Source organism: Lactuca serriola, chromosome 5 (assembly GCF_051521515.1).
Source record: "Lactuca serriola cultivar US96UC23 chromosome 5, Lser_US96UC23_V15, whole genome shotgun sequence".
NCBI classification, from domain to species: Eukaryota; Viridiplantae; Streptophyta; class Magnoliopsida; order Asterales; family Asteraceae; genus Lactuca; species Lactuca serriola.
In genome coordinates this window covers 325,138,186-325,154,922 of record NC_136412.1, presented here as the reverse complement: position 1 = coordinate 325,154,922, position 16,737 = coordinate 325,138,186, and the positions used below count along the sequence as shown (strand labels likewise).

The 16,737-nt window shown below is 37.1% G+C and overlaps 1 protein-coding gene across 1 annotated transcript; it reads right to left on the bottom strand.

Moving 5' to 3' along the window:
• Positions 1–143: 143 nt before the first annotated feature.
• Positions 144–2,292, bottom strand: LOC145055141 (Aha1 domain-containing protein). Its single transcript, XM_079003432.1, has 3 exons — positions 1,207–2,292; positions 571–650; positions 144–461 (listed from the first exon to the last, which is right to left on the bottom strand). The coding sequence occupies exons 1-3, from the start codon at positions 2,074–2,076 to the stop codon at positions 368–370; spliced, it is 1,044 nt and encodes a 347-aa protein (XP_078859558.1). The 5' UTR covers positions 2,077–2,292; the 3' UTR covers positions 144–367.
• Between the last annotated feature and the right edge of the window lie 14,445 nt (positions 2,293–16,737).

Sequence of the window (16,737 nt, the reverse complement as noted above, 5' to 3'; positions counted from 1 at the left end):
ACTTGTTCAACTGAAACAAAACCAAATCAGATATAGTCAAAACACTTTATACCTAACATAAACACTATCTAGATAAATATTGTAAATACATTTTTTAACATAAAAAAGAAAACATTTTCAAAAGAGCTGATCTAAACGCACAATTGAAGACAAAGACAACCAACCCACAAAATCAACTGTGTTGTAATGTTGAAACACAAAAGCATTAGTTTTGACAGAAAGACAAATTCAATTCGACGCATTGATGAATTGACACATTAATATTCAGTGTCCTTCAACCAATCCACAATAATCAAATTTATTACTCCAACTTTCATACTTGATAATTCTACATTTCACCAAATACATTACTTAAGTCGTGCACCTTTCAAACACCAAACCCAAAAACCGCTCTTATTTTGTGGAAAATTAGATCCCGCCATCCTCTCTCTGTGTTCTCCACCACAGTTGAATTACCATACCTGCATCACAGCTTCCAAATATTGTTATGCTATATATGAAAAGACATAAATGCCCTCGCTATCTCATCCTAAAAATTAAAAAGTTTCTGATGACTGACTAAGAACAAACCTGTCTTCGTCTGGAACATCAGTCTGTGTCAACTTCACAACCGTGACTCCAGGTTCAGGCTCCTCTAAAACCAACCTAACCTGTAAAAATAACAACAAAAAATTGCAACTCATTTCAGTCATTTGACATTTTTATGGTCAATAACATGTTTGAAGATTCAAGATTTGATCTGAGTGGTGAGATAGGAGGAACCCCACATGAATAAAGAAACTTTGGTTTAATCAAATCATCAAATGTTCAGAATAAAACAAGATCTACAAAAGAATTCCCATATATGATGCAAACATGGAGCTAACCATTAATGTTGAAATCCCTTTCTACCTAAAAATCAGATTCCTTGGGTTTTTCTGTTAAATCACATGACACATGTTCATGGGTGTATTCTTTTCTTGATTTTCATGGTGAAAAGAATGAAGCTTTACGTTCGTCTAGGCACATGGGCACACTAATATTCTGTTTTTTTTAATTCTTATAGACCTGCAAACTCCTTTGTCATGTCAATAAGTGTATAGATCAATACACAGAACCATACAGATATTGCCACTTACATGAATATCGCCTTAAGAAGACAATTATCGAATAATATCTTTAGGTGGCATGAAAAAGAACGAAGATACTGAATTAAAACAAACATACCGTAGAGTGGATGCCATCAGGCCAGCTTCCAAACCTCCATTTTTGAACAATCAATTTGCCCTCCTGCAACTCCAAATTTGTTCCAGTAACCGATCCATCGAAGATACTAATCTCCCCACCAACCTCTTTGCTGATTCTAGCATTACTTTGCGTAAAACCCTTCCATCTGTTGTCATCCATCAAGATCTCAAACATATCTTTCGCCCTACAGCTAAACTTTTCTGTCAGCTTAATCGTTTTAAACCCTTCTTTCTTCTTCTCCTTCTTCTCCTCCACTTTCTTGACAGGTGCAGCAACCGGTGGAGCCGACACAGGAGCTGCCGCTTGCTTGGAAGTTACCTTCTTCACCTCCAATTCATCTTTTGCAGGTCCACCTTTTGCCATGGCATCGACGTAAACCCGAATCTGTTTCAAAACAAAATCCTTCCCCTTCGCCAGAAAGGCGTCCTTCAATCTCCTCCCGATCGGACCTTCATCCTTCACAATAACCCTAAGATCAGGATCCTCGTCGGCGTTTTCATCCGCAATATAAGGAATTTCAACAACTCCATCGGCTATCAAGAGAGATTTCCCTTCAGCATCTCGCGCCTCGCCTTGCCAATTGATAGAAACGCTTAACTCGTAACCTGGAATAATTTTCCCCTTTCGAACATTAACGTAAGCCTCTCCTTCCACTTTTTCAATCTTTTTTGTTTTGATGAAGAGGTTGCCTTCGCCGTCGAGTATTGTTTGGTCCGCGAGGAGCTTCGACAGTAAGTTTCTGGACCATTCAAGGCAATTGGTCTCGGCCCAGTGCCAGTTGTGAACATTCGCTCCGTCTGGTCTGTCTTCAACGATCCAACGCTTATCCCCTTCTCCATATTTCGCCATTACTGTTGCTGAAGAACAGAGAACTTGAAGTGTGAGACAGGGTAGGTACTCGTTATGGAAATCAGAAGCGGCGGCTATGGGATGTCGATGGAGGAGATAAAGGGCAAGAAAAGGAATGTCTAGAGGGTTCAAGGAGTGGAAGATTCTAGAGTTTTGAAACCCTAGATCTGTGAATGAACTCAAATGGATATAGTGGTGAGCAGGCCAAAGAAGAATCTAGAAGACTAACAGAATCCGTTTACTGGGTTTCTAAACAATCTTGATTGATTGGTTACCATGATTTGAGTTTTGATGGGTCAACCCGCCTTATAGTGATTAGAGTCTAGACGAGATGTATATCGGCTTTCGGGTCGGTTTAAAAATGATACGGATTTGGTTTTTTTTAATTGATTCTTTTTTTTTCGGTCTTTTTCAATCAGGTCTCGTGTTCTTAGTGTTCACCTTTACAATCAGTTTTGGGTGTTTCGGTTCGATTTTGTTGTTTTTTGGTTTTTTCGTTTCGGTTTTGAAAATATAGTTAACAAGTGTATGATTAACACATACGCTAAAATTTATTAAAATAAATAATGTAAGAAGTTGGGTAATGTGTGAATAAAAAATATGTAATTAACACAAAATTATATTTATATAAATTTTCGCTTTTGGTCGTTTTGAGACCGATCTCGAGTCGGTCATAGAGCGGTCTTGCGTCAGTATCAGAACGGGTCTGATCTTTTTTGGAATCGGTTTCGAAACGGTCTGTTCTTTTTTCAAACTGGCCCGGAATTTTTTTGGTCTAGTCTTGTATTAGATTGATTCAGTATATATTTTTTTTCTTAACCGGTCTGAGACCGGTCTTTTTTTCATATCTAATTATAATACCTTGTAAGATTACTTTTGGGTATATTAACTAATAACTCCTACTAACAAGATTATTAACAAAAATAATCTTTATTTTTCGGAAACTGAAAATAACTAATATTTTTGGAAAGTTGTATTCCAAATAGTAAAGTCCGTTCCAAAGTTCGTTTTGGTTGGCAAGATGTGATGTAAATGTAACATCCCAAAAATTATAATAAATTTAAATTTTTAAAAACACATTTGATTAATATAAAATCTCATTCGATATGTTACTTAACCAAAATCCATTAAGTTTTAAATATTAAACAACCATAATAATAAGTAATAACATCCACTTTGTTCACAAACCAAAAATCAAATAGTAGAAATAAAAACTAGGGGTCCAATGTTTATAAAAATCATAAAGCTATGTCTTCCCCTTACTAGCATCTGCAATTCCTGAAACAGTAATCTTAAGAGGGAAATGGTAAGCACAAAGTTTTGTGAATTCCAGCACAACATCACATCAAGGTAATATATCTTACATTCTTACTCCTACCATACAGGTAAATATGTCATGCCATCAGGTAATAATCTAACATGCATCACAGATAAACAAACACTTTCATACAATACACGTTAGTTCAAGAATACATCAATAAGCGAGCATTCCTAGAGGACTATGTATTTCTACCTTCGGTCCTTAGGCTCGGCGTCACCACCTTCAGTCTATTGACTTGGTGTCATGACCTTCGTCAAACAGCTCGGCCTTACAGCCTTCAACCCAACATACCATATACAAGCAATACAAGCCATACAATCTAGTGCTAATCATACATGTCCTAATAAATCATGCGAGCTATAGCAAATGGTATAAAACACTAATGTCATGTAGTGAGGAACTCACCACGAGTTGCAGAGTAGACTACAATTAGTAGCCCAAGAATCCAATTACTCCGAGTCACTTTGAAACACTCCTATAATAGCAATCAAGATTAAAAATGGGTATTCTTAACCCTAAACATATAGATAAGCTACTAGACTCATTTTCTAGATTTTGTCCCGAAACAGCAGTCTATTCAAGACTACTTTGACACCACCAAAGCCTGACAAAGCTATAATATTTTCCATATTCCAAAAGTTCCGTCCTTTAGCTTTCTGATGACTACTTGCACAGGTTAATACAATATCCCTACAATTCACTATGAATTTTACAAAATGGGATATCATTGCAGCTAATTTCTAACCAGTCAATAAAAAGGACAATTCTCATCCTACATAGAGCTAACATCAAGTCAAGGAAGATATGAATATTATCGTTATAAAAAACGACTAAGTAATTATCAAACATTTGAATAAAATAACTGAGACATAAATCTAGACATGCTAAATTAAAACAAAATTGTTCCAAAACAAATATTGTTTTACATTACAAGTACTTTATGTTTTAAACATAAATAATAAACTAAACTCCGAGAGTGTAGTTCCAGCTTGGTTGTGCTCAGCTTGGTTACTCTTCACTAAATATCTACAAGTCATTTACAAATATTTGATTAACATTCAAGTACCAAGTAACTAAGTGTTATATGAAAAGTATGAGTTCTATCTAGTAGATACTAAAAGTACTAGTCTCTTCCAGACTTTCTTTCCAAATAAGAGGGGTAAATCATCTTTCAATGTCCAGTTTATTCACAAAAGAAACAAGATTCATCTATGTGGGCTTTAGTAGATTTCTTGGGCTTAAAGGTGTTCAGTTAATAAAACATGGGTCTCTTAGATCACACTAGGTGACTCTTTTAGCCTTGCATTATTCCAATGTTTAAACTAGTTTTAAATAAAATATCACTCTATTTATTGGAATATTTCTTGACCTGTTATATCATCATATATATGTTTAAATTATCCAAGACTTCCTAGAAGTTATAAATAACTATTCCTAGCTTGATGTTAGAAGCGTCTTTAGCATTACAGTGATGCCTTCACTAGGTATCATGTTCAGGTTTATTGCTCAAAGCAAATAGTTTATGACTATGACCTTTAAGTGTATACAATTTCATATCTCTTACGAGATTGTCTATTAAGATATGAACCTATTCATTGAAGTTGTATCTATTGAATGTTATTGTTTCATTAAGTCATTAAAGAAAATGACAATTCATGATAATGAGAATGAATTATTTAACTAAATTTTTTTTAACAAAATTCATTTAGTATTTTTAATATTTAATCTTTAATAATGAATACCCTTTTAGTTTCTAAAAACATTAATTATCAAAGTTTAGGATCCAAGTTGCAAAACAAATAAATGGTTTGGTATCCTTTATCCCATCCATTTGAATCCAACCCGGTAGATATCAATTATCAATTATATCTTGCTATATAATTTCTAGATTTATGGGATCTCTAATAATAAATTCAATTAGACATGTTTGATCTCATCTATGCCTCGGAACTCTCTTGCTTAGGTATCCTTTATCACAAAAGGTTTCCGATCAAATTGTCCAATTTGAAAAACATGTGTAATCGGCCTATAACTTGGTTATAGAAATCGCGAAGACACCCTGGCCATCAAAATATAACACTAAGTGGTTAAATATCCTTTATCCCACTAGTGCATACATTAAGGTTTAAGGTTTGTAAAAAAAAGGTCTTTGTATGTTTTATAATTCTGGTTTAAAAACATATGATATCATGGTTATTACATGCATATAATAAACCATGGTATCTATTTTCAAAAGAAAATCACTTTTAAAGGTTCTACATAAAAATCTAGTTTTTATATAATTTGACGCAATTCAATTTTAATAACTGGTATTAAGTTTAAGTGCATTTGAACCTTTTACATCTTTAATAAAACTTCATTTTATTACTTATATATTTGGAATTTGTATAAGTTACAAAAATCACCATTTTAAAATTTATAATGAAGTATTTCAAAATTTACCGTTATTAATGATTTTATAAAATAGGGTTTTTGTAACATCCCGGAATATCAAGAGTAGAGTTGAAGGGCTAAAAGAGTAAATGGGAAAGGGCAACTCGGCGAGTCCACGAGTGGACTCGGCGAGTAGGGTCGCGACTCTAGACGCGTGTTAAGTGACCAACTCGGCGAGTAGCATGGGTGGACTCGGCGAGTTGGTGCTGAGTGGAGAAAACCCTAATTTCGAGGGTTGAGCCCTATATAAAGAACATCATATCTTCTCCCCAGTCTCCTTATCATTTCTTGAGTTCCAGAAGCCCTAAATTCGTGAGGAGACCCCATTGTTGAGTGAATTAGAGCTTGGAGAAGGATATTTGGTGCTTTAAGCTTGAATATTGGAGGCTTGTATCAGGAAGCTTGGGGGAATCAGGAATCTACAGTTGGTTGGGCTCATTCTAAGGGTAAGGAACCATTTCCTTAAGCTATTTTCTTCATGGGTTCATGTGTGGTGGTTGATATGACATCTAAATTGAGATAGAAGTTTGGATCTGAGGATGCTACCTTAGATCTAAGCTTGGGATGGTCTTGTATGTCATAAAGTCCCTGTTGATGAGTGATTGAAGGAGCTATCTTGTCCCAAACCCAAACCCTAGAGTGAAAATGCCTAGATCTCCTTGGATTCACATAAAGTTTGCCACTTTACGTGATGGATGGCCGTAGGAAGGGTAGATCTATGGTTTGGATCATCTGCATGGCTTGGAAAGCCTCTGTATGGATTTAGACCAGGTGGTACTCGGCGAGTCACATGGGTGGACTCGGCGAGTTGCTTGAAGATAGGCTGGAACTCGACGAGTTAGAAGAACAACTCGGCGAGTTGGATGAAGATGGCCTGGAAGTCGGCGAGTTGGAAGAACAACTCGGCGAGTAAGTTGAAGATAGCCTTAGACTCCGCGAGTCTGTTCTTGGACTCGGCGAGTCTTGTCGAAGAGTCCCAATCTTTTCTGGTTGAGCCAAGAATCGGTGAGTCAAGGGATGACTCGGTGAGTTGTGTGTGAGTGGACTCAGAGTTGTTGGACTCGGCGAGTCTCGGGGTGACTCGACGAGTTGAGTCGCGGATTGGGGAATTCTGAGCATGGGGACTCGGCGAGTCATCGGGTTAACTCGGCGAGTAGAGTCAGTCAGGGGTTGACTTTGACTTTGACTTTGACCAAGGGTTGACTAGTGATTTCCAGTAGTGATCAGAGCAGCTTGGGTTATCTGTTCAGTCGGCAGTTTCGAGGTGAGTTATCCTCACTATATCTACAGGGTCTAAGGCACCAAGCCCGGCCCTTTATCGGATTGAGATCCGGGTATTTGTGGTTATGTTATTGCTTTGATATGTTTGCATCCTGGTAGCTAGGATGGTATATGTTAGAGACTGGTGAAGGTCGGTATCCTGTTATGTAGGATGATGTTATGCTAGTGACCGGTTAGGTCGGTATCCTGGTTAGGATGATGATATGTTATGTGATCTGCTAGATCGGCTTATTGACTGTGAATTGTTATTGATTGTATGTTTATGTGCACATGGTTGTTGGACTGGGGTTGGGTTGAGGTGGGTCCTGCTTTGTGCTGTAGGCCAAGATACCCAGGGCGGACCGGTTGTCCCGTAGGCCTAGCGAGCGGTCCGGATAGGCTGTAGGCCCCAAGAGGGCGGACCAGACGTGCCGAGGCTCGGAGAGTGGACCAGACCGACTGAAGGCCCGGTGCGGGCGGACCAGTCATACTGTAGACTCGGAGAGTGGACCAGGCCGACTGAAGGCCCGGTGCGGGCGGACCAGTCATATTGTAGACTCAGAGAGTGGACCAGGTGGATTGAAGGCATGGTGCGGGTGGACCAATCACACTGCAGACTCGATGTATATGGCTAGACTCGGAGGGTGGACCAGGTGGACTGTTGGCCGGTGCGGCGGACCAGTCACACAGTAGACCCGAAGTGCATGGTTGTTTTGTGATCGGATATGATATGACATGTTATGCGTGTATGGTATATGTGGTTGGTATTTTGGGGATATCTCACTAAGCTTTCGGGCTTACAGTTGTGGTTTAATGTTTTTCAGGTTCTTCAGGAGACCGTGGCAAGGCGAAGGCGTGATCGTACCGCTCCTCATGTTTTCGTCGTGATGTGATTCTGGGAATACTTTAAATAAATTGTATTGAAAACCTTTTTGTAATAACTTTAATGGAATTAGGTTGTTTTTGAAAAATTTTAAATTAGTTGAAATTTTCGGTCGTTACAGTTTTATTTTTAAAGATAATAACTTGTTACATCTTATGTCAAATTTTGAAACTCAAACTCTATGTGATGTTTATTTTGTCTAAAATTATTTTAGCATGTGAAAAACTAATTTGCCAACCACACATAATAATTGCATAAAATAAACAACACACACATGCATAAAAAGATATGCTCATAAACATAATCAACTAATGACATTTTTTGTGAGCCAACACAAAAGATGCCAAGTTCATTCCTAAAGGGACATTTAAAGGGACCAAATATACATACGTACCATATGAATAAATAAATTATTACAACCATTTTTATAATAAAAAACAACAAACACAACAGCACAACAATCATAATGGTCATTGGCTAGTTTATGCACATAATATACATCAACATACACATAACACAACTTTTTTTCTAATACAACTTTAAATGACAAAAGATGCATGAAACTTTTGTCACATAAAATAACAAATATAAATTTGTGATAGAAAATATGTATGAACTTATTTTTATACAAAAGCAAGTTATCCGTATTCTCAAAAAACTAAGATTTCCAAAAATCAAAAAATCTAACCAAACTTGCAAGGTGGCGCTCGGATATCAATTGTTGGGTTTTAGTTCAAAAATAGTTTCAAAAAACCCATATCATGGCAAACAGAAGACTCTAAACTTCGAAAATAACATAAACATTTTATACCCACCAAGGATCATCTTGCAAGTTATAGAAAGATTTAAACTACAACCAAAGAAAGGGTGAAGAAATAACAACCTTTGTTGTTCTTTTAGTCCTCTTGGGAGGCATGGAAGTTGATGAAGAATGTGGAACCTTTAAAACACCACCAATGACTCAACTTGATGTAGATGCTAGTCCATAAACTCTTAACTCTTAAGCTTGAAGTTCCTAACCAAAGTATGAACTTCAAAAGAGTATAAATGCAAGTAATCTTCAAGTGTTCTTAACAAAACAAGAGAGAAAGAGGGAGATATTAGGAATTTCGAAATTTGCATGTAAAAGAGGACACATAACATGAAAACCTCTAAGCTAGGTAAAGTGAAGACTTAATCTAAAGGTCCTTAACCATTAATCCCTTTAGACAAGCTTTTTCCCCATGCTTTCTCCCATACCTATTACTTTTGAATAAATTAACATGAAAGTCATACTCTTGTCTTTTGACTCTTATTTTATTAAAATAATAAAAATAAGAAGACAAAAGCTTTATATTTTATAAACCAAGTTTATAAAATATAAACTTTAACTTTTTGGTAAAAGACAAAAGAATTTATCTAGTCCAAAATGTTGTACATGCCTTATTAATTCATATCATATGAAATAATATGTTCCTTGCTAATGAAAGTTATTACTTCCATGAAATAAATAATTTCCAATTTAATTAGAAGAGTTTTATTGAATATTTATTAAAATCAATTTCCAATAAATAATTAATTATATCAAGTTATTGTTAGTGTGACCCTTAGGATCATATGTTAAACAAAAATATCACTTTAATATGATTCTTAAGCATACTAGATCTTTCAGAGTACGTATGGCGTATGTGATGCAGGGGCAAACCCTAAATTTTAGGGTTTGCACCCTATTTAAGCAACATAAACTACCTTTGTACATTCTATTGATCGGCCTCCATCACCCTCTACCCTAATAACAAAACCCTAGTGCCTTTTTGTGATTTTTGGAGCTTGGAAGTGAGTTTTGGTTGTGTTTATATTGATTTGAATGAAGAAGAACTCTTGGAGATTGCCTTGGGATAGCTTGAGCTTGTAGAGCCAGACTCATCATCATCTTTGCAAGCTATTTAAGGTATAAAGTTCCCTACTTGATGATTCATTATGCTAGATCTAGTTTAGGGCCTTGTTTATGTATTTTTGGGTATTTTGATCTAAAGATGAATTTATGGTCTACTCCATAAGCCATGGATGTTAGATCTTAGCTCCTTTAAGGTCCCTTGTCCATAAAAATGCAAACTTTATGTAAGATGTTGGTCCATGCAAGTCTAAGATTCTTATCAAGCTTCGTTTTGAGTTTTGAGCCTTATTAAGTCATGCATGGGTGTAAAGTTGCCAACTTTACATGCTAAGTCACCATTTAGGATTAGATCTGGAAGTTTGGATTATTGGCTTAATCAAATAAGTGCTTAATGAGTTGGGTTGGTAATTTGGGGAGTACGCGGGGCATACCCAGTTAGTACGCTGCACGTATTGGTCCCGGAAGGAGTACGCTAAGCATATGAGCTGAGTACGCCCCACGTACTCAGCAGATTGACTTTCGGTTTGACTTCATCGGGTTTGGCCATGTTTTGGGCTTTTTAGGGTTCGGGCCTTGTTGGGCCATGGATAGACTATGGACTTCCTTGGGATTAGGTCCATGATAGTTTTTGGCCCCAATTAGGAAGTTGCGCCACATTGGGCCTTGGGATGCCATTTAAGGAATTTGGGCCTTTTAAGTAGATGGGTCGGGCCTTGGTTATGCGCCAAGTAATAAAAAAGGTAAAATGGTCTTTTACCTTGGATATTGTAACAAGTAACATAGATTCTCGATTATGGGTGGAGATCCAATTATTAATTGGATATTATTTGATGATGTTAGCATGGGGATTTTCCGGATCAGCAAACTGAGATTTTTATCTGAGAGATTCTGCAGCTTGAGGTGAGTTTCCTCACAACGTTAAACTCACAGCGTTGAGCAGGTCAAAGGCACCAATGCCAACCCATGGTTTATTATGTTTAGTATGCTAGTTGTGTGCATGACTCTTGTATGTGTTATGTGTTTATATGTTTATCGGGCGGGGCCCGATGTTGGATGGGGCCTGATGATTATATTGTATGTTATTTATCTATGTGATTTTTATGCATTTGTTTATATGTTTGTATGTACATCAAGCGAGGATTGATCACTGCATCACGGCCTCAATCTTGGGTGGATCGACTAAAATCACGTTCTGGTTAACGAGATGCCCCAAGAACTGGACCTCTAGTAACCAAAACTCGCACTTCAAGAACTTGGCATGCAGCTGCTCGCGCCTCAAAACTCCTAGAAGGTCTCTAAGGTGCTCCTCATGCTGCTCCCTAGTCTTGGAATATACCAATATATCATCAATGAAAACAATAACTAATTGATCGAGTGTCGACCTGAATACCCGATTCATCAAATCCATAAATGTCGCAGGTACATTGGTGAGCCCAAAATGGCATCACCAAGAACTTTTAATGACCATAACGAGTCCAGAACGCGGTCTTCTCCACATCCTCCTCTCTAACCCTCATCTGATGATACCCCAACCTCAAATTGATCTTGGAGAACCAAGCTGCACCCTGCAACTGATCGAAGAGGTCATCAATCCACAGAAGGGGATAATGGTTCTTCACCGTCAACTTGTTAACCTCCAGGTAATCAATGCACATCCAGTGTGAACCATCCTTCTTCTTTATGAACAAAATCGATGCTCCTCGCGGCGAACTGCTCGGTGTAATAAATTGCTTACCCAACAACTACTAAAGCTGATAGGACAACTCTTGCATCTCATGTGGTGCCAAAAAGGACGACGCTTTGGCAATTAGGGTCTCACATGGAACCAAATCAATCCTGAACTTAACCTGCCTCTCGGGAGGCACGCCGGGTAACTCCTCCGGGAACACATTTGCAAACTCTCTAACAACAGGCACATCTGAAAGTGAAACCTTCTTCCCAGGTCGAGTATCCACCATATACGCAAGATGGCCCATACAACCATTATGAATATACTGTCAAGCCCTGGCAGCATAACAAAAAGTTGACCCAATCCTGGTACCCTCTTAAAAATAAACAGTTCTCCCCCACTCAGGTTTCGAACTACCACCCGCTGACCCTCATAGTCAATCGTATCTCCAAATATGCTCAGCTAATCCATCCCTACCAAAACACACACATCCCCCATGGGGATATGAATCAAATCAATCGAATAAGGCACCCCAAAAATCTTCGGGACACAACCCTGATAAACCCTTGATGCAGAAACCCCATGTTCGTCGGCGATAGAAACTCGCAAAGGACACTCCAACTCTCCAAGAGTCATATCAAAACCCCTACTAAAAGATTAAAATACAAAAGACCGACTCGCACCCGAGTCGAAAAGCACAAGAGTAGGCAAGGAGTTCACTAAGAAGGTACCTAGCAGAATCATAAACATAAGCACACTATAAAATAACTGGCAAAATAATAATTAGAAACATACCGGTAACAACGTCCAACGCCGCCCTGGCCTCTTCTGTAGTGAATTGGAAAGCACGACCTCGATCCATTTGGGCTCCTCCTACCCTAACGTCAATCGGTGATCCTCAATGTAGCCAGTGCTAAAGCATGCGTTGACCTCGCAACAAGAAAGGGACAATCGGCCTTCACATGACCAACCTACTCACAATGGTAACAAATCCGAGTACTCGGTACTGGGACCTACTGACAACAATCCTAGGAATAATCCCCCTCCTTGCCACATTTGTGGCATCTAGATGAAGATCGGAAAACGCCATCATGAACTTTGCCATACTTTCCACAATTACAACTCCTCTTTCCCCCATATCTCAAATTAGCGGGCTTGAACCGCTTCGCTGTAGGTTGTGACTGAACAGGAGCCTGCCTCAGCTCCATAGACTAGAGCTCTATTTCAATCTACCGCCTCCTTGCGGCATCATGTAGCTCAGTGAGGGTACCATAACACTGGGTGGATATGAACTATCGAATATCCATCTTGAGCATGCTTAAGTACCGAGTCATCTGGGCCTGCTTAGAAGAAGAAAACTCAGGGCAGAAAAGAGCCCTCTTAGTAAACATCTTGGTGATCTCCGTCACCATCTCAGTCCCCTGCCTCAGATCCAGATACTTTTGAGCCAACCTCTTCCTCTCCGCCAAGGGAAGATTCCTCATGTGAAACATCTCAGAGAATTGCTCCCAAGTCACAACATCCCTCTACTCAGGAGTGTACAAACTAGTTACCAATCTCCACCGATCCTTCGCCCCTAACTGGAGGAGGTTCTGGGCGCACTTGACCTTCTGGTCAGCAGGGCAAGAGCATGTGAAGAAACAACCCTCCATATCATACAACCACCTCATCGCCACGATTTGGTCCTAAACTCTATCAAACACCAGGGGCTTCGTATTGTCGAAGTCTTGGTACTGAAAAGATCTCTCCCCTCGAACCCCTATAGCAGAAACAATCGCGGTACCTGTAGCAAAAGTAGCATCAGAAAGACTAATATATCGATTGTCAAAGAGCTTAATCATAGCGGTTTTGATAAACCCAAACATCTCCGACATAGACCTCCAGACAGCAGCAACCACCTCAGTGGCAATGATCTCCCGAATCTGATCATCAATCAAACCTGGCTTATCATCGCCACTCATTCCAAACCCGGAACCAGATCCTCTCATAAGCACCATACTAAAAATAAACCAAAATATATCAGAATTCAGAAATGCCACTATACACATAGCTATAATCATGATATGAGACTAAACCCTTTGGGGTTTGTGACTTCCTTGCTACGAGTACGAGTCCTATGTTTTCAGTAGTATGGGCCCATACTACCTTCCACACTTACCCATATTTGTCTCAAGGATCATCACAACCTCCCAACACAAATATAACAACTAGGATATGCATACATCCTATCCTCAATCTCTCGAGAGTGGCTAAACATTCCATATTTGGTCGGCTGCCCATACATATACTCATCCATGATACTTCTGCCAACCCTGCAACGCTCGCGTATGCTAATCATACGTAACATTGGATCCTATAGACATTCGAATGCTTGGTTCTACCCTAAGCCCTTCATGAAACAAGAACTAGAAATAACGCTAAAACAAACATTCTTAGACTATAAAATCTTAGTTATGTACAACTATGATGCATACACTAAGTAACTACAGTAATGATGTCAATTCCATACAAGAAGTAACCCTAGGCTATCAGGCATCATACATCAGGAAATTATATTATGCAATTCCTAAAGATCTCTAGCCTATCACTAGCATGTTGTTCTGTCATAAACATCATATCAAATAACAATGTGGTAACTTAGGGTATACTTTCTTACTCCGGCTGATCGTACACATCGCATCCTTCGTTGGTTGCTTTTGAAAACAATTTTGAAATTTGTTTAAAAAAATTTTTAGTTCCTTAGTTTGAGTCTAGATTCACATGAATGTTCATCCAATTCCCTCAAACCAAGGCTCTGATACAAACTTGTAACATCTCAAAAATCACAATAAATTTTAGAGAGTAAAAATGGAGGTTGGGAGAGTGTTTCTCATTAAACATGGCGCAAACCCTAGATATTAGGGTTTCTCATTAAACAGTTGTCACACCGTGGCGGCCTTTTAAAACCTGCAATACAACAACCATCGTCACGTCATGGGATTCCTTCACCACGACGTGGTACTGCCCAAAACTCAACATATAATAAATTAAAGTACCTCCAAGAATCCGGATGTTACAATCACCATGTTAGTACAATTCGCCAACACCCAGATTAAAACTCGGGGCCTCCAATCTATGATGCAAAGCCTCTATTGGCAACCAAATCACACTGTTAGTGTCAACCAAATCACTCTAGTAATCATGAAATGAGAAATTAATAAGTACCTTTAATAATAGCAAATCGTTGAAGCATCAACCATAGTTTGCTATAACTTAAACTAAATCATGAAATTGCAAGTGTTCATTTCACTTCCCATATCATCTTCACATGGTGAAAAATATGCTTAAGTATTTACATCAACTATGAAATGATATGTTTGCATTATCAAATTCACATAAATGTTCGACTTTTTTTACCTTATAAATGAAATTGACACTAATTGTGAAAATAAAAATTAAATGATCCTTATTGCTTATTATGAACCAAATTATAATATATTAGGATGTTTGGAACCATTGCACAATCATTAAGAAGTGAGGCAACATGTTGAGAATAAAAATATTCACAAACTTGTTAGATAGGATCCTTGTCATGTGAATAAACATTTAAAAGACCCAAAAATTCTTTTTTTTTTGCTGCAAAATTAATACTGTATAAATGATGTAGCCAACATTAATTATGCATTATTTGGTAAAAGATCTACAAATATAAAAGTATTTGTGTGATGTCTCCTTCAATAATTCAATCCTAAATTTTGGGCTTTTGCTTTGTTAGTGGAATTTAAATGTAATTATTAAATATGATAACTTTAAATTGATGGATAATTTTTAAATAATGAGATCTTTTAACTTATAAATGTGCCAAAGAAACGATTTTTCACTTTTTCAAAGTGAAACTTAATAATTGTTTTCTAATCTACAAACCTTAAAACAATGATCTTATAAATATAAATTATAAACCAAAAAATACATTAAAATATGTGTTTTCTATATTTGTCCAATAATTAGTCTTTTAACATGTAAGATTAGAAAACACAAATATATATACATTAAAACCTCTATAAATTAATAATGTTGGGACTGAGATATTTTGTTAATTTAGCAAGATACTATTATATCGATAAATTATTAAATTATTAATTTAAAGAGTTGGCTTATATTTAGTGCCTTTGGAACCGGTCACTCGGAAAGAAGTACTGCAAGCAGCAACAACTCTTCACAATTTTTTGTTGCCAGATGAGAATACAGTGCCTCAACTCTTACATGTAATTTGGAGATTGAAAGATGGACTTAATATAGATTTGAAGTTCACACACACAAAAAAAAAAAGTGACTATAAATTTATTTTTTACTAAGCAATTCTAGAATTTTAGAATATTTTAATAATTATTAATTTATAGTTTCACTAGAACTAATATATTTACATTGGGATTTCAAAAAAAATATTATTTTAATTATTTTATCGATTGGGTCAAATGTTGTACCGATCCCAAGTTGGAACCGAACAAATTATTAATTTTATCGAGGTTATTAATTTATCAAGTATTAAATTATAGAGGCTCTACTATAGATATGAATTTACATATATATCATCGAGAATACAACAATAATTATTGTGCAAATTGTTTTCATTAGGGATGAGCATTAGGACCACCGGAACCGGAATTGGTAACAAGGTCCGGTTACCGGTTCTCCATTTTTATGAAAACCAGTCCCAGTTCTAAAAACCGGAACCGGTTTGACAAATTTCCCGTTTTTTAAAATGTGTATAGTTCACTCATATAAAGTTGGAATTATTTGATTTGTTTCCAACATGTAATTTGGAGTTTGTAATTCATTTTTGACTGTACAAACATATGTTTTGGTTAGATATTGAATCAAACACATGCCCCGAAAGAAAGAATATTGATGTTGTGTTTTCTCTATTTCAACATTTTTTGTTTTTTTGAATTTGTTCAATTTCTTTAAATTTACATAACTCATTCATATGACGTCAGAATTACTTAATTTTTTTTTCCAGCATGTAATATGGTGTTTGTACTTCATTTTAGACTATAAAAACACATATTTTGGTTAGGCATTGAATCAGTTATAGACCTTGGAAGACAACATATCAATGCTGTGTATTTTCTGTTTCAACATTTTTTTTGGGATTTGTCCCGCTTTTGAAATGTACATAAGTCACTCATATGAATTCAAAATTACTTGATTCTTTTTTCATCGTGTAATTTAGTGTTTGT

Coding starts and splice junctions, on each gene's coding strand:
- LOC145055141 (XM_079003432.1), bottom strand. CDS start 2,076: ATGGCGAAATATGGAGAAGGGGATAAGCGTTGGATCGTTGAAGACAGA. Junction 651..1,206: donor CTGATGGCATCCACTCTACG/GTATGTTTGTTT, acceptor TTATTTTTACAG/GTTAGGTTGGTTTTAGAGGA. Junction 462..570: donor GATGTTCCAGACGAAGACAG/GTTTGTTCTTAG, acceptor GCTGTGATGCAG/GTATGGTAATTCAACTGTGG.